Source organism: Mirounga angustirostris, unplaced genomic scaffold (assembly GCF_029215605.1).
Source record: "Mirounga angustirostris isolate CCGP_5_RB_7025 unplaced genomic scaffold, mMirAng1.0.hap1 SCAF_14, whole genome shotgun sequence".
Lineage (NCBI taxonomy): Eukaryota > Metazoa > Chordata > Mammalia > Carnivora > Phocidae > Mirounga > Mirounga angustirostris.
Genome location: NW_026991722.1, coordinates 89,350,301 through 89,374,183, shown reverse-complemented (window position 1 = coordinate 89,374,183; position 23,883 = coordinate 89,350,301). Strand labels below are relative to the sequence as shown.

At 49.0% G+C, this 23,883-nt stretch overlaps 1 protein-coding gene and 1 long non-coding RNA gene across 22 annotated transcripts in view; one reads left to right on the top strand and one right to left on the bottom strand.

Moving 5' to 3' along the window:
- The window catches only part of LOC129046200 (uncharacterized), a 102,634-nt gene that overhangs the window by 66,368 nt on the left and 12,383 nt on the right, over positions 1-23,883 (top strand). Inside the window, exons 4-5 of one of the 2 annotated variants that reach the window (XR_010407451.1) lie at positions 3,042-3,121; positions 3,413-3,504. This is a non-coding gene — a long non-coding RNA (uncharacterized LOC129046200). Of the gene's footprint in view, positions 1-3,041; positions 3,122-3,412; positions 4,169-23,883 lie in introns of those variants that run through there. The other variant, XR_008507075.2, reaches the window with a different exon arrangement.
- The window catches only part of MTMR3 (myotubularin related protein 3), a 141,879-nt gene continuing 129,807 nt past the window's right edge, over positions 11,812-23,883 (bottom strand). For 10 of the 20 annotated variants that reach the window (XM_064578649.1, XM_064578663.1, XM_064578647.1 and 7 more), the window contains 8 exons: positions 21,986-22,156; positions 20,757-20,902; positions 18,561-19,977; positions 17,763-17,816; positions 17,309-17,419; positions 16,767-16,855; positions 15,946-15,972; positions 11,812-14,033 (listed from right to left, as the gene is read on the bottom strand). In XM_064578649.1, coding sequence (XP_064434719.1) covers positions 13,862-14,033; positions 15,946-15,972; positions 16,767-16,855; positions 17,309-17,419; positions 17,763-17,816; positions 18,561-19,977; positions 20,757-20,902; positions 21,986-22,156 — 2,187 coding nt within the window. In that variant the 3' untranslated portion in view covers positions 11,812-13,861. Of the gene's footprint in view, positions 14,034-15,062; positions 15,115-15,945; positions 15,973-16,766; positions 16,856-17,308; positions 17,420-17,762; positions 17,817-18,560; positions 19,978-20,756; positions 20,903-21,985; positions 22,157-23,883 lie in introns of all 20 variants that reach the window. The other 10 variants (XM_064578659.1, XM_064578665.1, XM_064578655.1 and 7 more) reach the window with 7 other exon arrangements.

The window sequence follows — 23,883 nt, the reverse complement described above, 5'->3', positions numbered from 1 at the left end:
CCAAGCACTAGAGGGGGCACACACAGCCCACAAAGGGCAACTCTGGAATGTGTGGTTCTAGTAACCAGGGGGATTGCACTTCTAGGCCCCACAGAACGGCTTCTACAGGTACTCCTTTAAGACCAGGAGATGCAGCTGATTTACCTAATACATAGAAACAAACACAGAGAGTGGGGCGCCTGGGTGGCTTAGTCAGTTGAGCATCCAACTCTTGATTTCGGCTCAGGTCATGATCTAGGGATTGTGGGATCGAGCCCAGCATTGGGCTGCACGCTCAGCATGGAGTCTGCTTTGTCTCTCTCCCTGCCCCTTGCTTGGGCCCGCTCTCTCTCTCTCAAATAAATAAAATCTTAAAAGAACAAAAATAAGAAGAAAAGAAACAGAGAGTCAGGCAAAAAACAGAGGGATATGTTCCAAATGAAAGAACAAGACAAAACCTCAGAAGAAGAACTAAATGAAAGATAAGCAATTTACCTGATAGAGTTCAAAGCAATGGTGATAAAGATGCTCACTGAACTTGGGAGAAGAATGAATGAACACAGAACTTAACAAAGAGGTAGAAAATATTTTTTTAAAAAATTGGAGCTGAAGAATACAACAACTGAAGTGAAAAATCTACTAGAGGGGAATCCACAGCAGATTAGATTGTGTAGAAGAATGGATCAGCAATCTGGAAGATGGTAGTAGATGTCATCCAAGCTGTGAACAGCCAAAAGAAAAAAGAATATTTATTTTAAGATTTTATTTAGAGAGAGGAAGAGAGAGTTGGGGGGGCAGGCGCAGAGGGAGAGAAAGAATCTCCAGCAGACTCTGCACTGAGCACGGAGCCCAACGTGGGGCTTGATCTCAGGATCCTGAGATAATGACCTGAGCCAAAATCAAGTCAGGTGCTCAACTGACTGAGCCACCCAGGCGCCCCAGAAAAAAGAAATTTTAAAAATGAGGATAATTTAAGTTAACTCAATAACATCAAATATAACAACATTCACAGAAAAGAGAAAAAGGAAAGGGGCAGAGAACTTCCCTAACCTGAGGAAGGAAACATACATCCAGGTCCAGGAAGCACAGAGTGCCCCAAAGAAGATGAACCCAAAGAGGTTCACACCAAGACAAATAATGATTAAAATGTCCAAAATTAAAGATACAGAGGGAATCTTAATGGCAGCAAGAGGAAAGCAACTAGTTACCTACAAAGGATTTCCCAAAAGACTAGCTAGCTGATTTTTCAGCAGAAATTCTGCGGGTCAGAAAGTGGCAAGATGTATTCAAAGTTCTGAATGGGAAAAAACTATAACCAAGAACACTCTACCCAGCAAGGTTATTATTCAGAATTCAAGGAAAGATAATGAGTTTCTCAGACAAAAGTTACAGGAGTTCATCACTAGTAAACTGACCTTACAGGAAATGTGAAAGGGACTTCTTTAAGTGGAAAAGGCCATAACTAGAAGAAAATTATGAAAGAAAAAAAAAAAACTTCACTGGCAAAAGCAAACATACAAAGGTAGTATGAGCCAACCATTTATAAAGCTAGTATGAGACTAACAGACAAAAGTAGTAAAATCAACTATATTTAGGGGCATCTGGGTGGCTCAGTCAGTTAAGGGTTCAACTCTTAATTTCAGCTCAGGTCATAATCTCAGAGTTGTGAGATCGAGCCCCACTTTGGGCTCTTGTACTCAGTGAGGAGTCTGCTTTTCTCCCTCTCCCTCTCCCTCTCCCTCAATTAATAAAATCTTAAAATCAACTATATTTATAATAAAGGATACACAAAATAAAAAATGTAAACTACGACATCAAAAACAAAGTGTGGAGGGAGAAGTAAAAATGTGCTTTTAGAATATATTTGACCTTAAGTGACCATCAACTTTAAACAGAGTGCCTCATACATAGGATGTTATATATGAACCTCATGGTAACCACAAACCAAAAACTTTTAATAGATATACAAAAAACTAACAAGAAAGGAATCCACACATGACACTAAAAACTTATCAAATCACAAGGGAAAGAGAGCAAGAGAAGAAAGAAACAGAAGAACTACAAAAACAACCAGAAAACAATGAACAAAATGCTAATAAGTACATACCTATAAAAAAATTACTTTTGTAATTTTTTGTAATATAAATGGACTAAATGCTCTCCTCAAAAGACATACGGTGATGGAATGGATAAAAAACAAACAACAATGAATCATGGAACACTACATCAAAAACTAATGATGTAATGTATGGTGATTAACATAATTAAATAAATAAAATGATTAAAAAAAACAAAACGAAAAATCCCAGAAAACTGAAAGCCTGTCTATATGCTGCCTACCAGAACTCACTTCAGACCTAAAGACACATAGACTGAAAATGAAGGGATGGAAAAATACATTCCATGCAAATGGAAACAAAAAGAAAGCTAGGGTAGCAATGCCTGTATCAGACAAAATCGGCTTAAAATCAAAGACTGTAAAGAGACAAGGGCTTTACGTAATGATGAAGGGATCAATCCAGCAAGATATAACAATTGTAAATATGCACCCAACATAGAAGCACCTAAATCTATAAAGCAAATATTAACAGACATAAAGGGAGAAATTGAGAGTAATACAGTAACAGGGGACTTTAACAGCTCACTTACATCAATAGATAGATCATCGGGACAGAAAATAAGGCCTAGAAAGTCATAGGGGATGGAGTAGGTGGGAGGGACTCTCAGGTCAGGCAGATCTACAGATGTGCAGAACACGGCTGAGGGTACCATGGAGGAAAGGGTACCAGAGGACTACTCAGAGGAGTGTACTTTCCCTCTGAGGACAGGTGTTCTGCCTGCCCAAGGCCACGGTCAGGAATTTTACAGGCATGGGCTCCACTCCTCCAACTTTCAGACCTGCTGTCTGACCCTACTTCTTTGCTCTCCATGGGGTGCAGGGCCAGCTCTGCATGCCCAGGGAAAAGGCCAGGAAAGGCAACATATCACAAAAGACTGCCTTGGGGCAGAGGAAACACCACAAACTGGCCAAGGAGTCACCTCTGGTACCTCTCCTCTTCCAGGATGGGCACACATCCAGAGGTTTGTCTTTGGGAAATTCAGGGATCACCCACTGTACATCCAGACGCTGGCCTGAATGGAGGTAAGGCAGCCAGAGTCCTGAAGGAAAGGGGCCAGCCACCCCTAGTGACTGCTCACCCAGCCCTTTACCTGTCCTGGGAGCGAGGGTGCCCCATGGAGCCCATCTCTTAGAGACTCCCAGAAGCCCAGGAGAGATCTACCCTAGCCCGAAAACCTGTCCCTGGCAACACTCCAAACCATAGTTGCTGAATATGAAATATTTCATGTTGGGGACCTCCTGGCTGTAGATGGCCAGGAGTCTCTATCACCCCTGGAAAGACCTGACCTATTTCTCTCCTCTCTGGTTTGGCAGAGGAGACGTGCCATTGCCTTGGAGCAGGGCAGGCTGCATGGAGAACAAGAAGGCTTCCTGCCTCCTCCAACTTTGGATACACTGGAAAGCTGGTAAGGTGTGGAAAGTCAGAGTAGGCATTCAGTGTGACCTGCGGAGCAACTAGACTTTGTAAAACATGACGTTTCCTCATGGAAAAACAACAGCCTTGTGGGTGATTGGACAAACATCCCCACAGATGAGAAATTAAAGCAGAGTAGAGTGGTCAAGGCCCTACCCTAAATAAGCAATTAAGGGGGCTAGAACACAGGTCCCACAGTCTCTAGGTCTGGGCCACCTAGGGCTCCACACACGTAGACAGACACCACGCTGTAGCTTCTTCAGGCTAAGAGTTGTCTCGACCCCTGATAGAGTTGGTGTCTGCTGCCAACAGATTTGTCCCTGTGCTAGAGGTGGAAGTCTTACAGTTGAGGGAGGGAGCTCCACCTAAGAAAGTTAGTACATTTTAATGAGTTGCTAATTCCTTCTTGCAACATGGACTGCTTTGTGTGTAACGTAATACGGTTCTGGATTTTGGAAATGAATAGCCCAAGGGTCCCTTTGGAATTGCTCCTGAGCAATTCACTTCTCTGATTTAGGCCTTTTATCCACATGGCCTCTTACTGTTCTTACCACTACTTCATCCTCCTAGCACCCACTACCAGCTGGCCCTGACTAAGGAGAGATTGGGTAGGCAGTGGTTTGGAGTATGGGCTGTGGAGACAGAGGGCCGGGACTCAAACCATGGTTCTGCTGCTTATTTGCTGCGTAACCTTGGGCCAGGGCCTTAACAGCAATGCTGGCTCCATTGCCTAATTTTTTTTTTTTTTTCTTTTTTAATTTGAGAGAGAGGGAGAGCACAAGCTGGGGGGAGAGGCAGAGGGAGAGGGAGAAGCAGACTCCCCCTGAGCAGGGGGCCTGACGCGGGGCTCGATCCCAGGACCCTGAGATCATGACCTGAGCCGAAGGCAGACGCTTAACCGACTGAGCCACCCAGGCGCCCCTCTTGTTGCCTTATTTTCGAATGAGGATATGATAGTGCTGACCTCACCAGGTTGATAGGAGAATTAAATGTGTTAATTCAAGTACTTAAACAGTGTCTGACCCATAATAAGTCTTAACTATTATCTTGTTCAGTTCTCTGTTCAGAAACCCCAAATAGTTATAGAATTGAGATGAGTGTTTAACCTGAAATAGACTTCCTTGGCCTCTTTTAACAAGTATTTCCTCATTTGCTAAACCACACACTCCAACTCAGTTCCTCAAATCTGCCCTCCTGCCTTGGCTCGTGCTGACCCAGTATTGCCATCAGTTGACGTCACTGCTGCCCCTCCAGGGCAGGCTCTCTGGTCAGACATGCCGATGGGCTTTCTTCTTCCTTTAAGCCATATCTAAGTAGTCTTCCAAAGTTGTGGAGGAAAGCTAAACTCATCAGACATGAAAAGTATTCTCCAACCGAGCATATAAAAAATTACTTTCCACTTAGACATTGTTAAACAGAATTTCAGCTGAGTTCACTTCAAAGATCAAATTGGCTTTGATTCAATGACTCATGAGTTGGGCAGCATCCCATTCAGCAATAAAAGGAGCTCTGAAGGGCTGTACAAAATGCAGGGTTTTTAGGAGCAAAAATGGGGTGGTAAAGGAGAATGATGAGTAAAGAATGCATTGTTTCAGTAAGGTGGCCTTTCTAACAGGATCGGAAGGGGTCCATCAAGTGGATTCTCTCACCAGTGCTGACTAGGTAATTCCATGACGACTGGTTAAAGGTTCTGCCTGGGGAACTGGGGTGCAGTTTAGTTAGCAAGCCAGGATTTGCTGACATGGGGCTTAGTACAGGTGACTTCATTTGGGGCCTGTTGTCTCTTTTTAAGCATCTCCCTGATTAACACCCTCCTCCCACCATAGCCCCTCTCTCCCATCTCATACTTGCGATTGCGAGACGTCATAAACTTCTGACGTTGACAGTACAATGAAATGGTGCCAGAGTACAATTTAAGTTTTAAAATGTAGAAGGCCATAAAGTCGTGCAAGTATTGGTGGGAAACTGCTCAAATGATTGCAGTCACTGGCAAAGGAGGAGCGGAGGGTTAGGTCTGTTAACAAATGAAGAGCTTCATGGAACCAGGGAGGTGCTGCAGGGGGCGATTTGAGGATCCGAGAACTAAAGGATTAAGAGAGGCTTTCAGGAAAACTGAGGAAGCCGCTAACTTTTGCAAAAATGACTGCCCTGCGGAAATGGTGTCCTGTTGGGCAACATAATTTTAGGAGGGAAATATACATAAAATAATTCTGTTCTAAGAATTCGCCCGTAGTTGCAATTGCACTTTGTTAAGAGCTACTAGTTTTAGTAGTTTCATTTTCCAAGAAGTTCCAATCAAACCTTTTCCTCTGTTTATTATATGTGACTGGTCTCCATTTTAAGTAGGTTGACTCCAAGAGGCTTTTTTAAGTCTCAGTTCTTTTTGGATAATGAGCACCTTTTAACTTATTTTTATCTGCCCCATCTTACCTAACAGACGGCACACTCCTGGGGCAAACAGTGGCGGGACAGACAGAAATGCCATGTCATCATCTCATGGGATGGTGGGGGCGGATACGCGTGCGTGACTCACCAGTGAAGCCTGGGCAGACCCACAGCCCTCAGTTACTCGTTGAAGGAAGGAGTCCCGGTCTATCCAGAGCTGTGGGAAGCAAAGACCTGAAGTGAGGGTCCCCGGCAAGGAGGGGCGACTAGATGACCTCAGATACCCAGGCTGTTGTCCTCAGCTCTGTCTAGGCTTTTCCGGCATTGGCAGTGATCTCCAAAAGTCTGGAGTGCTCTGCAGGGCAGGGCTGGGTGGAGGTGGTGCGAGTGGCAAGGGTGATCAGGGATGCCCGTTAAAGGCAGAGGCCCCTGCCGCCACTCCGCTGGCCTCCCCTCAAGTAGCATACAGAAGCTGTGTAAGGTGGCGTTGGGTGCTCTCGTTTGTTCCTGCCTGGTATGGTTAGGAACTTAAGGCTGAGCTTCGTAACCAGACTGCATGGTGGAGCGTCTCCCAGTCCCAGGGAAGGTGTCTGCAAAGAGGTTAACTTCTTACCTGGGAGTAGAGGAGGGAAGGGCCAGCTGGCACCTGTGTTCGCCCCAGCTCCAGGCACTGACTGGTTGGTTAGGACCACCAGACTGAGCAGAGGACAAAAAGCAAGGCCAGGTGCTGTAGGCTGTTTGCAGAGGTGGGAGCGCCAGCCGGAGGTTGCCCTGCGGTTGAACGCTTTGAGAAGAACCGTCTGGGGCCGTGGCTGGTGAGTCCTTGGGGACGTATGAGCACAGTGTCAGGGGGGCAAGAGGAGCCTGTGTGGCAGCAGCTGGTTTATCAAGTCAGATGAATCATACGCCTGAGGTGCCAGAGCACAGAGGTCACGTCCCAAGGCTGACAGGGACTCCCAAGAGTGGGAGTTCTTCACCCCAGTGAAGAATGTATGCTGGCTGGGCGCGGCACCTTCTGGGGGACTTGAAAGAACTGCCAGTCTAGGAATTGACCTTCCAAATGGCAAAGTACATTAGGGGAACCATTTACAACGAACACTAAGCTGGTTTAACTTGGGTGACAAAACCTTAAATATGTGCCGCGACCTTGGGCTCCTTTGGCATTGGAGATGGCGGGGTGGCGGGAATCCTACGAATGCAAGGTCTTTGCTTCATTTTCCAACCTTGGCCTCTAGGGTCCTCATGGAGGCTTTCTTGCTAGACAGGACACACAACCTGGGGCCAGGCCTCTGCCTCGGACATCTGTGCTACGGAGGTAAGGGCCACCTGGTTCTGCCTCCCCTGCTCCTCAGCCTGGACAGCTGTCATTCTTTAGTCAGGAACCTCACAGCAAGGGAGGCCGTGCCAGTCTCCCCAAGGGCTCAGGAATTCTTAGGTGCCGCCTCAACCCCAAGAAGCAGTTTCTCTCTCGGGGGGGGGCGGGGGCGGCCGGGGGGCTTCCATTGCTTTTACACAATTTTAAAGCATCAGTGCACCTGCATCCATTAGAACATTTTAATCCTTTAATAAAATACTTATGTGAACTTTAAAGTCTTTGAGTAGTGATACATTTGCAGTTTATTGCAAAACTCAGATCAGAATGCTTCAAGGTCAGAATTTTACCTCTGTAAGGTGGAAGACCCGGGGTGGGGCCAGTTGTCTTCTAGTCTTAATACGTGGTGAAATAGAAGGTGTGCCAGACATTCAGAGTATCTGCCAGCAGCCAGAGATAGAAGTGCCATCTCATCCCGTGAACAGTGCGGAGGGGAGCATCTACTAAGCAACCACCTTCAACCCCCTCTTCTGGCAAAGTGCTCTGCTCTAGAGGAGGAAATGCTCAGCCCTTCACCCTCCCACAGGCAACTCCGCTGGGGCCTCAGAAGCTCAGGTTCTGCCCGCCCAACTAGTGGTTGTGAAACTGGCTTTTGTGGCAGTGCTTCCGGGGTTCTCTGCAAACACTGCAGATATCTTAAGTGGTAAAAATCGTCTCTAACGTGCCCACTCAAGTGTAAAATACGCATTAGCTTAGACTGAGACATCGCCGTAGGGCCTCCGCAGCCGGGCTCGGGTGGGCTGCCCGTGACGGAGGGTGCTGGCCTGATGCTGGATCGCCACGCCCAGCTGCAACTCCGTGCTAGCGGCTCTCACTGTAGAATAATTTGAGTGCTTCCTTATAGCCTTTAGGGGTTTCTTACTGATCTATGGAGGGTAAGGATTGAAAGCAGGTGTTGAATATTCTTCTATTAATCCTTTTTTAAGCATCCACTTTTGTCAATAACAAGATTGCAGGCAAGCTGCAACTATTACCAGTTGCAACCACTTACCTATCATAAGGATTTTTTCCTCTGTATCAAATTCAGAAATTGGAGGCTGAGATCATTCACAACTAACCCATTTGCAGTAGTAAAGATGCTCCGCCCAATCCCACTGATTTAAGACAATTATTACTTGAAACAATTCATGCTAATAACATTTATATATCTGAAAGGTGAAAAACAATGATTATAATATCAAAACCTTTTGATTTGGGTTAGGAGGGAGAGGAGGGCTCATAGTCTCAAGCCTTTTGGTAGCATTACTAAGCTCTTCTCTAAGATTCTGGCTTGGCTAACTGAAGAGGAGCAGGTTAACAGCCGTTTATCTAAGGTTGTCTTCTGGAAGCCCAGGAGCACTGGGAGGTGGTGGAGGTAGAGTCGGGAGAGAATGTTTCTTATTCAGATTTTGCTGTTAATTCATTGACAATCTTGGGTTAAGTCTTTGTGGCTCCCTGAGGCTCAGTTTCCCTCAACAAAAAAACAGGAGTTTGGATTAAATCAAATCACTTTCAGACTTTTAAGCATCAAAACCTTTCTTCAAATCATACCCTACTTGGAAGTCTAATACTGAATGGACGTGGTGGGCTTCCTCCCCACAATGACCCCACAAAATAGCACGAAAACCATGAAACCAGATGATCTAAGATCCCTTCCACTTCTAAACGTCAGGATTTCAAGTCCCCTGCCTCTGAAACACAAACGCTGAGCCCCCTCCTGGCCGGGCCCCTCCCTCTCCCAGACCAGCTAAGGAGCTGAGCTGATCATCCCTAGCACCTAGTATGCTGGTCACAGCACTGACTAGAGAACCACGGTGGCAACCAGAATCCAGGGGCCGAACAACTGTTTGTGGCTGGAGGACACATTTATTTCATTTACATGGTCACTGAGGCTACAGCAGAATCAACGCTGTTACAATAGGCAAGCACTACTGTCTGCAGCAACACAAAGCATGTTTCTTAAACAGCATCCAAGTCTCACAGGTTATGTTTGCATTAAAAAGAAATCTTATAAACCAATCGAGGAAGCAGTTAAAGGCCAATTTTAAATGCCAATGTAAAACAAATTTCACTTGAAAATACAATTGAAATGCAACTGCTAGGAGCACTGTAAGAAAAGATGACCCAACTCAAGTAGATAGAAAAGACGGGGCGGGCGGGCAAAGTGGTAAATACAATAGCAACATTTAAAAACCTTGAGATTACCATGGGGGCGGGGGGGGGGGGCCCTTCCCTTGAAGCCTCTGAACATGGGCCTCGCTCAAGAGGCCTGTTCCACAGGGGAGGCAGCTGGTACCTGTGCAAAATGTGCAGCAGGTGAACTCTGCATACAGAGGAGAGAAAGTATCAGCGTGGTTTCGTGCTGGGGACAGCAGGCCTTGTGTTTTAAGAGGCAGAGGCTTAGGAGAGTCACCTCTTACTGCTAGAAGCCTCTCACACATTCTAGGCCGGCCCTCGAGATACCGTGTCAGTAACCTCGACTTAAATGTTCTTAGAAAACACGACTAGATTTAATACCTGGGATTCTTGCCATGTCATTCAAAACTCCAGATGGAGAGTCGGTCACTGCTCCACAACCTAGGGTCCATTTTCAGCTGTGTTGCTAGCCTTTCCCAGTGAATTCACTTGGGTAGGTGCAGCTGCAGCCCTGCGGACAGGCCACTTCAACAGGCACTAGCTAAATGGTATCATCTGCAACAGCACCCTCACATCAGCCCTCTCTCCAAAAGATCCATAGAGGTCAGGGCTAGAGTTAACTTCAGCAAACATGGAATCTCATCTCCTGGCTTCATGCCCAGCAGCCAAAGTGTATCAGCCGTCTCAAGAGCCTGTAATCTTATTCTAGGGTATACCCTTGATTCCCATTTCGATATATTCGATAGCTGGATATTGTTTAACAGATCTTCTGGCACCATGTTTTTCATCTTCCTTCAAATTTGCCACAGTACCTTTTTTAAGTCTTAGAATATGCTTTGCTAACATAGAAATCAACAGTGAGCGTTATTAGCAAAATAACTGAAGAAAAAATTTTCTGTCCATCCTCACTAGAAAAATCCAATGGATTAAGGCAGCCCTATCATTTTTTAGACTGGGATTAAGGCCAAAGTAAAGAAGGGAAATACTGAGAAAGCGCCAGGATAAAGTTCAGAGATGAGGACATCCTGGCAGCTCACTGTTAGTACCTCACTGCTTCATACCAAATGCCTCCTTGTGGGGGCCTGAAGAAAGCCGGCCTTGCCCTTGGACAACCACAGACATCTCCAGTAGCAGTTCCTTGCTCAGACCCACACCGGGCAGGTCTCACCAGCACTCTGGCTTTTCATCTTCACCTTCCCCCAGCAGCTTCCCACCTATGGGCCCCAACCAGCCGTGCCAGGTCCTGCTAGTGTTTCAACTGGCCAAGGGCTAAACCGTTAGACCTTAGGAACAGTAAGGAGCTCGATGTGGATACATGTTGGCTAGAACACACTCATTTTTACAAATTGGTCTGAATACAGTCTGGCTTCCCTGAGAGCAGGTGAAGGGCACCTTCTCCCAAAGAACAGGCTGTTTCTCAAACACCTACCTGCTGGATGGTACGTGCAGCCTTCAGATTAGAATCACCTGAGCTCTTCAGGTACTTCATATACGTTAGGCAGCGAGTACATCCAGAAAGTGACCCTGGAAAGCCTGCCTCGGGGTTGAGGCGCTGAGGGAGGCTCTGAGCAGGTCACTCTTTAGAGCCCAGCCAACTCACCAGAGACGCTGGTCTGGAGACCCCAGAGCTGGGCACTACTCAGTACCAACCTTCTCTAGGGAGGAACTGCATAATGTAGCTCTCCCACAGACCTGTGGGATGGGATGGGAAGGATGCCCAATAGCGATGCGGGCAAAGAAAATCGACCTCCGCGAAGAGCAAGAAACTAGTCAAGAAGTGACTAGGAACTATGGTCTTGCTTGGCTGGTTTGCAGATCTACAGAGCAGAGGTTTGGCGCTCTGTGTGGAGGAAGACCTCCAGTTAGGCACATAACCCGGTCACACCCATTTCAGCTGCTACCCCCAGGGTCTCTGGCCACCCACTCGCTCTCATCCAAGAACAGGCAGAAGCACTTTCCGGCCACCTCTCCCTGTGCCAACATCTTTCCAGCTCCCCCTGCAGGGCTCTGTGCTTAACCACAGCTGCAGATGCAGCTGATGCTGCTGTGGGGTTAAGGGACCAGAGCTGGGGCGGGGGGGGGGGGGGGGGGATGGGGGCTAGAGGCCAGAGGTACTTTTATTTACTATATTTATTACTGATGCTGTTTTTTGCATGAGGAAAATCCCCTGACTGTTAGGATGCCTGATTGCTTTGCCTTTGTAGCTTTAGAGATGTCAGGGGCAAAACCATCAAGGACATGTGTTTCAGTGCTTGGGCACTGTGGTGCGCCTCCTTGCCAAGGTCCAGAGTAGAACCGACACCTGTAGTTTTCCTTTGCCAAAGTTCAGTTTCCTGGCAGCACCTCAAACTGTTGCTCTGTAAGAGGGAAAATGGATGAAGAGGGAATAAACCACAGGGCAAAGAATTAGAACGTGTTAGCAAATGCTACCATGCGGAACACTAAACTTTATTCACTTTATTTATATATTTAACAGTTCTAAAGTATTTACTTCTTGCTTTGACAAAAAATGAAAAATATAGGAGCACTGACTGACTCCTCTTTAGGAGAAAAGGGTTATATGTACAGCTACGGAGAGTTACGGTTCCTCCTTTACATACAAAGAAAAATATTAATAAAAAAGTGCTTCATTGATCGAAAAGGGCTAAGAGCTGCAAGCATTTATTCACACTGTACATCAGACCCAAGAAACCCGTATCATAACCTCTTGGCACCTGTCACTAGGAACTGCACAATCTTTAATTAGACTGACTTCTCCCTACCTCCACGGCCAGACCACACAGAGTGCGGAGAAGAACTACGCCCTGTTTCACTAAATTCAGACTCTGAGCTACCTGCTGCCACTGGGAAGCCAGAGACTCACTCAGATGCTCTTGGCTTTGCCTGGACTAACAGCTCCAGGGGAGACTCTGGGCCACATCGTAACCACACCCAGGCACACACAGGAGCCACCTTCCTGAGACACAACTTCCCTTGGCCAGGGAATTGCTTCCAAAGGGTCAGAGAGTTCCCTGGCCTCACCCCCATCTGCTCACCACAGTCCGCCATTACCAGTTAGCAGCTTTTAGCAGAGCCAAGTACGGCCCTTCCCCGAGAGGGAAGGCAGGCACAAAACATGGATGCCAAGACTACAAAGCGCAAACCGAAACTCCTCTCCACCTTTCCCCACGCTCACTCGACCACAAATATTCTTGATTTAAGGCTCTTTTTGGACCACATCAAAGCTTACTGAGGAAAGGTGCCCCAAATCTCCTACAGGCTGTGTCCCGATTCTCGAAAGCACCCTGCAGAGTCACCGAGTGGCCCCTCACTGCTGGCGGCAGCACAGGAGCAGGCCAGGGGGCCCGCGGGCCCTCCCACTGCCCCAAGAAGGGAAGGAGGAGGAAGGCTGATTGTATGGGGCATGCTCCCTTTTCCAGAGGCTTGCACTCTAAAAGGCTGATTCTACCCCTTAAGGGGGCGATCCATGATTGGTTTGGTTTGGGAATGGGGGACTTTTGGAACCCTGAGTCTGGATTTCCCTGTGCTGGTCAAGGAAGAGAGACTGTTTGGGGGACCAGCCCCAGAAGGGGCTTCCAGGTGTGCCCGAGCTCAGGGCAGGCTTTGGCCTTGGCCGCAGCAGCAGGACACTGCATCCCGGCCAGTCTGCACTTTCATGCCTGAGGGTGGGAAGCACTACACAGCCTGGCCCAGGGAGGCCTACTCATGACAGTGAAGGGAGCCCTAGACCATCCAGGGTCAAGTTAAAAACAGAATCCATGCAAGAGGGAACATGCGGGCCACCCCCATTCCTAGGCCCTCTCACGCGCCTCAGAGGAACAAACACCCTCCTTCCCCAAAGCGGGGCCTGGAAGGATTCTATTTATTATGTGTCCCTCCCCCCAAATGCCAATCCCATTTATCTGTGAGGTCGGACTGGCCTGGCTCCTCCCAGGAGGGAGGCGGCACTCGGGGCAGTGCTCCGAGGGAAGATGCTTCAGCCTCCTCAGCAGCAAAGGTTTTTCCCATCAGCTCTGATGTGGCGATGGCACGAGAAATAGTCACAAACATCAACCCTGGCTTGCTTCCCCACTCACTAGATCTCAGGCCTCCACTCCTGACTCTGACAGCCTCCTCCCATCCTGAGGAACCAAGCCAACCTTCAGCACTACAGGACAGCAGGTGGCTCAACAGTTTACAGGGGGCCTGGCAACCTCCGGTCTTCCGTTAAAAAAAAAAAAAAAAAAAAATTAAGACAACCAGGGGACTTCTTTCCTTTTTGGAGGCAGAGGGAAGATGGAAAAGGGAGAGAGAAAAAAAAAAAACAGGAAGGAAAAATCAATCTACAATCCAGTGGTACATCCCAAATTTCTGTCACTCTGCACAGGTGGTTCCACGCCCCCATTCGAAAGTGCACGGGCCTCTCGGTCTGCCCAGGCTGTGTGGGCCTGTCAGAGGAACAGCAGCTTGGCCTCTGCCCGCCCCAGGTCACTGAGCTTCAGTTTGAAGTGGCAGCAATGGGCTTATCCAGTTCAAGGTCAATGCTGGAGCTTGTGGGATGTAGGCTGCTATAGCAAGACTTGCACACTCGACTGGGTTCAAAGAGCTGCTGGCTGGGAACTGGAACCTTCTGATTACAACAACTGGAGCAGAACACATTCCCACAATTCCTTGAGATGAGAAGAAGAAAACAAAACACTGTTAGTTTCGGTAGTAGGTATGGTGTGAGGAAACCAACTTCAGAAGACAGAACTTTGTTGTAATTCGGAATGTGCTAGAGACTCCTCCAAAACTGAACTTTCATTGGTCTAACCCAGGAACAAGCCAAGCTGGGGGGGGGAGGGGGTAGAAATTCCTGCCTAGTGTAATTGCACACCACTGTGACTTTAGGGCCAAGGACACTTGGCTGTCTCACCATTATGGCTCAAAGTGTACAGGAGGATGCTGCTCAAGAGAAATCCAGGAGAACAAAAGGGCCCAGGGCAGGAGCGGCTACTAGAACACTGGCAGAAAAACCCAGTTGGCCATACCCACTTGGGCAATGGCCTCTGTGTAGTTTGTGGTCACAGAGAGGCCAGAGTCCAATGGAACTACCTCCAAGCGCTTCAGATAAGACAAACCACCTAGCCTAGCTGGGGAGTGAGGAGCCATGTCCAACGGGCTACATCCCCAGAGGCTCGGAGGCAGCAAAATGGAGAAAAGACCATTGCCATCTAGGGCTGCCCTGCTGCCAGCATGCAAAGCCAGAAGACAAGCAACCAGTGACACATGCTCAGGGTGAAGGGACAAGAGCACAGATGAATACACGTGCACAACCCCCCCCCCCCCCTTATTAGATAGGTGTCAGTCATTTATGGCTCACTCCCCTGGCCCCATGCATCTACCAGGGAATATCAGAGCTCCACCTGAAGGCCTGACTGTACTCAGGGCCCCAGGCCTCCCTCTCCTCCTCCACTTGAAAGCCCAGCAGCACAGGTGTACACAACCAAACAGCTGCCCTTCACAGCTAAGAGGAAAAGGAACTGGCAGAGGGTAAGTTTCTGCCCACCTTACAACCCCACTTTGCTAGGCCCTCAAGTACAAATCAATCTCAATAAACCCAAGAATGGGAGACTTCAAGGAGCCTGACATAGCCCACCAAAGACTTGGGGAAAGCAGCTGAAGGGAAATCCTCCTCCTTAGCCAGCATCACTCACTACCTTTTCATTTATGCTCCTCAGAATCCAAACCCGCTGCTGAATTAAGGACCACCTGGGCACAGAGGAGAGAATACTAAGTACCCTTTGGGGAGATATATATATATATATATATATATATACACACACCACAAAAGGAAAAGGCTAGACATGGGGCAATGGAAGGACAGAGAACTAAAACACACACACATAGTTTCATCTTCTAGAACGCAGTAAGCACCTCACGTTTCTGAAAAGCATGAATCAGCAAGAACCTGTGGTTACACAGAAAAATTACCTAAATCTACTTCTGAATGTCTGCATTTATTTAACATATCTGCTAGAGTTCATCCTGATATGAATTTGATCAGTTAAGCTTTTCTATCTGGCTTCTTTCGGGGGATCCTGACAGACCCTAAGTGGAACCCTCCACTAAAGTCTTCCATGCTAAAACAGGTCTCTGGAAAGACCACCTCTGTTCAGTCCTGGTCTCTTTGTTTAAAAAAAAAAAAAAAAAAAAACTGGAGCAGCAATGCTGTCTGACTTGGAGATCAGGAAGCATCCTTCTAGCATCCCACTGAATGACTACCCCAAAGGAAATAGCTCTGAAAACCCAACTGGCTCTGCCACAAGACCAGCCCCAGCTGAAGCACGGCTTCTCAGTCACAAGCAAGATGGTTCAGATGACCTGCGTCATCAGGAGGGGAGTGCATGGCTGCAGCCTGACTCAGCCCTAATCATCTCCTCAGTCAGCTGCTTTGGTTTCCCCCTAAGCCCACCTGCCTGCCTACGCTCCCAGCCCCAGGCTTCGTCCCAATGAGTGCAGAGAGGGGGAAATGGCAGCGTTAGTGTGGAGAAGTTATTATAGATGTGCAGACATCACAGACAGGTTGTTGCAAATGCTCACCACGTTTGATCAACACGGTCAGTGTCCCTGCAAGGAGGGGAGAGAGAGCTCAGAGGAGAAGCCAACCAAAGACATTTGGGCTTGGGGGGGCAGGGTAGGGAGATACACAGTCCTGAAGCATCATTGCTAGACAAAGAGGTGGTTCCATTTTCTACCTGGGTTCACTCACGTGGGTGAGCAAAGTCAGGATTCAGATGAACTTCCTATCCCAAGAACACTGAACATCCTCCAGTCAGTCATCACCCCAGCTGGGGCAAAGCATCTCTAGCAACTAACTACCCCAACCAAGAAGAAAGAAGTCAGGAGCCTTAAGGATTGAAGACTATGTCCTCAGCTGTCCCTACTAGTCCCCATAGCTAGGCCTCCTCACTACTGGCACAAGGAAAACGAGTTTGGGGTCAGGGAGCCGGGTAAGGAGTAGGAAAATGAAGTTCCCTGCCCATAGCAGGAAAACTTTTTTTGCTCATAGCAGCCATGTTGAACGGGAAGAAATGGTATTCTAGGAATAAGAAATGGTAGTCTGGGTGGTGGCTGTTGCTCTGCTAATCCAGGAAGCAAAACAGAACAAAAGGGGACATCATTTGCACATTTTAAAATTTAGTCATGATCACTCCGAATTGGGGGGAAAAAAACCCCACGAAATGCAAACACCAATTTCAGAGGCACAAAAGATGAGTTGGGGGCCTACAGAGCCCCGGATCTGCCTCAGATGGGACACCGCCAGCCAGACGCCTGCATCTCTCCAAGCTGCAGGCCCTGTGGGCCAAATCTCAGCCTCCAAACCCTGGCCCACCCCACCCCACCACACCCTCGAGCGGCACCTGCAGTGGTGCTTCCTGCTGGCGAGCCAGAAGGCGCTGTCGCACGCATAGCAGTGGGCGGCCAGGTGGTCCGGGAGCCAGCGAGTCATCTGTAAAACAGAAGGGGCCAGGTCAGTAACGGGAGATGGGCCATGCAGCTGGAGCCAGCAGAGCCGTGCTGGGGGCAGCAAGAGTCACAAGGACCATACTGGCTCCGGTGGCAGCAGCCCAGCAGGTTGATGTCAGCAATACAAGAAAGGCGTCCAAATCGTTCCCCTAGAGGGGACTCCAAACTCCCCTGAGATAAAGTATCAGGCAGCAGCACCGTGGGTCGCTATGAGAGCCGGCAAGGCTCCAGTTCACAGAGGCAAGGAGGAGAGAGGACCAGCTTGCTGAGTCTCCCTGGCTCAGAAATTCTAGGCTTGATGGGGATTCACAGAGGCTCAAGGCTAAGTGTGCTATGAGGTTATTCCTTGGCCAGGTGCATGGGACAGGGATCGGGGTGGAGAAGAACCATAGAACAGTTGCATGGACGGCACTCAGAACAGGGGCTGAGCCTGTACCTCCGTGTCCTGTTTATCCACCTGCTCCCAGCTGGCTTCAGAGAAAATCTCTGTGCTGCAGCGAGACAAACAGTTCTGATCCAGATTGCTTTCCGAGTCGGGGATTGAAGTCTGTTGGCAAACAAACAGAGCTGAACAGAATGAACCTGGCTCCTCCCAGGAGAAGAAAGGGCTTGGTAAAGAAGAGAGCACTGGGGACTTCAGGCGGGCCTGAGTATTAGGGCTGCCAGATCTGTTGGTGCCTGAGCCATCAAGAAACGGGTTGAGCAGGTGCAGAGACAGGGTTGAACTCAGGTGGAAGAGAGATGCACAGGTCTAAGGCTGTGTGCAGTGACTGCAGGGAAAAGATGGGCCTTGGGTTCCAGGAAGTGAGTGGGGCAGAAATGACCAGGAAGGCGTGTGAACTGAATGTCAGCTGTTCCAGTGAGTCTGTTGCTCCAGCCCTGCCACTTACATCTGCGTGTGCGAACTGAGTGCTTTGGGCACGTCCTCCTTTCCCTGAAGGACTCTTTGGGAAAATGAGAAACCACCATTAGTATGAAGGAAATACCGAGAAGTCAGTTTGAATTGAAAGTCGTTGGATGAACCCGCCTTTCAGGTACACTGACTGCTTCAGAGCCAGGCTCCCGCTTGTACTCGGAACACATCAAGTCAGACCCAGTGAGCGAGGAGAGCATCTCCCTGAGAACCTCCCCCTCACGTAGCCTCACTTCCAGTCACCGGGCCCCATGAGTGCTAACTCCTCCACAGTGCCAGAAACCAATCCCTTCTCCCCGTTTCTTCTGCCATCAGCCGCCATAGGGCAGGTACAAACATTTGTTAAACTAAACTTTCACAGCTACAGCCTGTGTTTGGGGCATGGGGGCAGGCTCACAGTTTACTAGCTACTGGGGTAGGACAGGCATTACAATTTGACAGGAATATTTGACATTGCTCTAATGTCATTCTGCCCAGGAGCTCATGCCCTTTCTTAAAACATGATCCTCTCTCCAAAGAGATCTGACCGACCACATACTGAGTGCTCTCTTCCTTATTCTAACTGCCTCAACAGGACACCTGTGGCACGTAAGCAAGGCGGGAAAGACCACCAGGCAGACTGCCATCCACATGGCGGAGGCTGAGCTCCAGCCTCTCAACAGGACTACTCTGGACCTTTCCAATTCTTCTAGAAATCTGTACCAATCACCGTGCACTGGCACAAAGAGCGCCCGCCTCAGTGTGCCCTCTCCTTGGGCAGCTGCGGGCTACTCACCACTTCATCCCCGAAGTCCCCATTGAAACGGAGGGAGCTGGTCAGGTACTGGCTCTCCAGGCGACTCCTCAGCTCCTGAACCTGTTTCTTCAGGGTCTCCACTTCCTGCTGGTGGCCTGACTCAATCTGACGCAGGCGCTGCTGGATAGTGTCCGCGTACACAGGCATGCCATCGTCGTCCAGGTGGCTGCGGGAAGGCTGCTCGGGGCTGGCCGCTGTAGACGGCCTCCCCGAGTGGCTGTGCAGCCACTTGTGGTGCAAGTTCCGCGAGTGTAAGTGGGCAGAGCCGCAGCTCGTCGCGGACAGCTGGCGGCTCAGTGAGTCCTTGCTCCTGCCAACCTCCCCATTGGTGCAGTGCCCGTTGGGGGTGGGGTGCTTCTGGAGGGTGCTAAGCCCTGGGGGCTGCTCTAAAGCCTTATTTTCGGTCTCTGGGGCGCCATTGCACACCAGCCCCTCTTTACATTCGGCTAAAGGCAAGGCACAAGGAGAATGCGCTGGGCTGTGGGTGCTGCCAGGGGAAGTCCTATGGACCACAGATCCCACCTGGGGCCTCTCAGCTGGGCTCTTCTCTGAAGGCCGCGGCTCCATGGTTTGAGGAAGCATGTCCTTGCCACTGAACCAGCCACTACTCACCAGGCAAGGTCTATGATGGCCTTCGGGCCCACTTTCTGACTTGACTTGATCTTCTATTAACATGTCCATTGACCTGTCCGTCTCTGGTCCTCTGGCCTCAAATGGGACTTGGGAGGGCAGCAGAGAACTCGACTGTGAGGTACCATAGCCAACTTTTGCATCTACTGGGATTGGAAGAAACGCTTCCTCCCTATCTTCTGTAATAGCTCCTATTTGGGGCTGTTCCACAGGGACCTCCTGGGCATCCTCTCCCCTGGGGGACTCCTGGAGAAAATGGGGGAGAACACTGTGCCCACCCTGCTGCTCAGGAATACCCCGTGAGAACACGGAGAGGCTAGTGCCTGGATGGTTCGCCAGAGCAGCATCACCCAGTTCTAGTTCTTGAGGAAAGAGCATGGCCGAGCCCTCAGGGGTCTTCACCCTGATCTCCTTTTCTGAAAGAGCCTCCTCTTTGACCTCCTGCATCTCAATGCTCCCCCTATGGGCAGGCTCCTCTATCCCACTCTCCTCTTTGGTGGCCTCTTGCAAAATGTTCTCCATCTGCCCCTCGGCCACTCCAGCTGCAACAGACAGCTCAGCGCCGCCCAGCACTTTGGTTGGCTTCCCCAGGCTGTCAGGATCAAGAGGCTCCTCCCCAGGACCAGCCAGGCTGCTCAGTTCCAGTGAGCGCCTGTGCTCCTGCCACTTCTCATTCAGACTTGGGTCACTGCTGCGCCGACTGGCTAGAGGCACTGTGTTGTCGCAAGCTGTAGTCAGATTGTCAAATGATCTAGTCTTTGGTAGCCTAAACAAAAGGAGTTCGAGGGAAATGAGAATCTGAGGCTGTTCAGAGGAAAGCAGGAGACAATCAGTTTTAACAGGCAGTTGTTTCATAATTGGGTCCACTGTAGCTACTCAAAGAGCCTTGGCATCTTTTAAAGTGAGGCTCAGACGGACAGAAAGGCAAAAAGCTCCAGGATGGGCCCTTCTAGTCGGCAAAGTTCCTCTCAACCTACCCAACTCGCCCTGCCCCACCCTGTGTCCATATATACAAAGAAACAAATAGTAAATGCTATGTTTAAAAAACGTTCGTGACACTGCTCTGTTTCTCCACTAGTGGCAAAGGCAAGTAGCACTGCTGATTTTCTGCTATTACAATATTTTAAATTAATGTATTTAGCAGTCTGAATTTAATAAAGTTAATTCTCCAGTGGTAAAGCCGAACTTTCTATATCATCTGACAGCATTTGCCTTTCAACCCCAAAAAGACAAATGATAGCAGAAAGGCGGGAGCAGAGCAGTGGCTGGAACTCAAGCCAGAGGGTCACAAGGAACCCAGAGGTTTGCTCCATCACTGAGAAACCGCTCGGCGCATGCAGCAGAACAATATAGTGTAGGGCCCAACGCCCTTCAGGAAATGAGGCTCTTACGGCCTCGAAGCCTGAAACCCTTATACCGTCTCTGAGAAAACCTCAGAGATCTAAGCGAGACTTGTGGAGCCGGACAACGTCATGATCTCTAACCATGCCTGGATGTGCCCCAGCACAGAAGTACACCCATACAGGACTTGAGGCCTAGGCTCACCGGCTCAGGGGCGGCTCATCAGGGCTGGTGCCAGGGGCTGGATATGGTGCACAGCCGTCGTCCACGGGGGTGGATGGGGATGGGCAGGGCAGGTACACTGCACTCCACAGCATCAGGTTACGCACGTGACACACAGGGTACAGCACCTGAGAGAGCAGTGGGGATACAGGTTTAAACAAGTCCCAACAGGAAATGAGGGTCAAGAACAGTCACCAAGCTGGAACACCCAACAGGTCTGCACTCTTGTGGGCATGAAAATCTAAAGGATTTTTTTTTTAATCTATTTCTCATTAATTACTTCTTAGGTCCCCTTTATTGAATGACTGACTTTCGTATCCGCTTAATTTGTTGCCTTTACTTCATACGAAGGTGAGTCATTCCACTAGATGGTGATTGTGTTTCCTGGTACAAAAACGTGGCTTCAGAAGACACTGTCAAACCTGCTTTATAGGATCATTTAAATTAATCATGTGAAAAGAAGGGAATTTTCTTCCTGTATTATGACTTCCCCAGCAGTGAAGCAAAGAGAGAAGCAGTTAGTGTAGATCTTTCCTCTGACTACTTAAATGTAGTGAGAAGCATATTAATAGTCCAGTGAAGCAATATAACCTCTGATCAACTTCCTTTTGACTTCTTTAGAATTTGACATGCATTCTGACAAAAGGGACGTCACCATGTATCAACACAGATGTGCGTGCCTCCTTTCCTCTGCTTAACAGCAGGTGTCCCTTTGAAGAAAAAAGTCTTAAAGGGCCTGCCAGTTCTCCACAGGGGCAGAAAATCACCCCGACACACAAGCTAACACCACACACACTCTTCTGCTCTTGGAGACAGGAGCTGCAGTGCATATCATCACCTGAGGACACTGGAAGGGTGCCGGGGGCTTGCAGGGGCACCCAGGGGACGACTTAGGCTCCCCTTCCACTTGTTAGAACATGCCAGGAGTGAGTTATGCTCTGACAGAGGTGCCAGCAAAGAGTTGTGTCTGGAGTGCAAAATAGAGATGTGTATTAAATCAAACCACCCTGAGCAAGAAGTGGTTAGAAGCAGATCAGAGCAGCACTAGGAAACAAGCCTTCCTTGGGACAGATGGAAAAAAAGGGAACCCACCCACCCAGAGACAACAGAGATGCCTTTGAGAAAACAGTCACTACCGAAAACGGCGCCCATAGGTCTCCAGCCCCAAATTCCTTCTGCTGGTCGGAGAGGAGAGGCTGAAGGATACATACGGCTTCTGACTGAGATGAGTACAGGAGGTTTTTGAACGCCTTGTTGCCTGCCCGAAGCAGCGACCACACAGAACACGTCCGTTCCTGAGTGTGCTTGTCCCCTCTCTCCTTAGCGTTGTTGCACAGGAATGTTCCAAACAGGCAGGAATAGGTATGTTGCACCAGTTTCACCTGTGGGAGTCCAAAAGCCAGCCATAGCGTGTATGTTCTCCAGGGGAAGGGTAGCCCCGCTGAGCCCCACTTCCCCAACATCCCTGAGAGCACCTCAGGATTCACACTCCATAAGGATGAGGGAACCAAGTAAGCCACGGAAGAGCTGCCTCCTCACAACGCCAACCCCAACCACTAGCATTCCTGAGTCAAAAGAGCAAAGACAGATCACTGGCACCCCATTTCTCTTGGCCTCCTTGGCAACCAGTCTGGCAAGTCCTAAGTTAACAGCCACACTCCAGAGTGACAGATCATTATCACCCGGGTACAAGAGCAGGTCAGTGTACAATGCAAGTCTGAACTGAGAGCACACTCCTCTAATAACTTTTCACTCAACAAATCATTCCTGAGCATCTGACATACCCCAGACATTTCTATGGGTCCTGAATAGGCAACAACTCTCAGACAACTCTCCTGCCCTGATGGAGCTGGCTCTAGCTGTGGGGGAGGGCTGGCCACTGCTGTGGACCACAATAAGGCAGGGTGAGCGGGACAGGGCACGAGCAGGACAGCAGGAGAAAGAAGTGAGAGAGCAAGTTAAGAAGATATCTGAGGGGGAAATGCTCCAGGCAGAGGCACCAGCCAGCACAGTGGTCTTGAGGTGAGCGTGTGCTTGCGATTTCCAAGAAACAGAAGGAGGCCAGTGTAACTGAAGGACATTGCACAAAGAGAGCAATGGTAGAAAATGAATCTAGACAGGTAACCTCTAGGACAGCTCTGCAGGCCATTTTAAGGACTGACTTTTACTCTGTCTGAAATGGAAAGTCATTGGAGGTTCTTAAGCAGGGGAATGATACGGTCTCATTCATGTTTTAGAAGGATCCCTCTAGGGGCGCCTGGGTGGCTCAGTGGGTTAAGCGGCTGGCTCTTGATTTTGGCTCAGGTCATGGTCTCAGGTGGTGAGATCAAGCCCCACATTAGGCTCTGTGCTCAGCAGGGAGTCTGCTTGTGATTCTCTCCCTCTCTCTCCCCCTACCCCCTGCTTGTGTGCTCTCTCTAAAATAAATGAATGGATAAATCTTTTTAAAAAAATGATCCCTCTAGTTGCTGGGTTGACTCTTGGGGCAGGAGATGGTGCTACCTTGGACCAGTGTGGGAACAGTGGCGACAGCAGGAAGTAATCAGGTTTTAGATAGATTTTGGAAGCAAAGCTGCAGAATCTGCTGACAGACTGAACGTGGAGTGTGAAAGGGGGAGGATGAGAGTTGGGCAGGCCATATAAGTTTCTGCCCTAAATAAATGGAAGGATTGAGTTGCCACCTGGTGAGGCTGACAACTTCTGGAAGATCATATTTTGGGGTGGGGAGATGTAGAAATCAAGAACCAAGTTTTGAACAAGTGTGAAATACCATGAGGACATCCACGTGGAGATACTGAGCAGTCACAGTTGGGTATGTGAGTCTGGAGTTAAGTGGAGAGATCTGAGCTGAAGACGGAATTACAAATGTGAGGATCACGGACAGCAAGCAGAGCCATCGGACTAGATGAAATCCCCAGAGAGGCAGTAAGCTACAGAAGCACACTGGAGGCTGAGTCCTGGAGCATTCCAACATTCAGCACTGGGAAGGTATCAAGCAGCAGCCCAGGAGACAAAAAAGACCAGCTAGTGAGGCAGAGAAGGAAGGCAGAATTTGTGCTGGGGGCCAAATGAAGAAAGGGTTTCAAGAAAGGTGTGATGAAACAGTGCC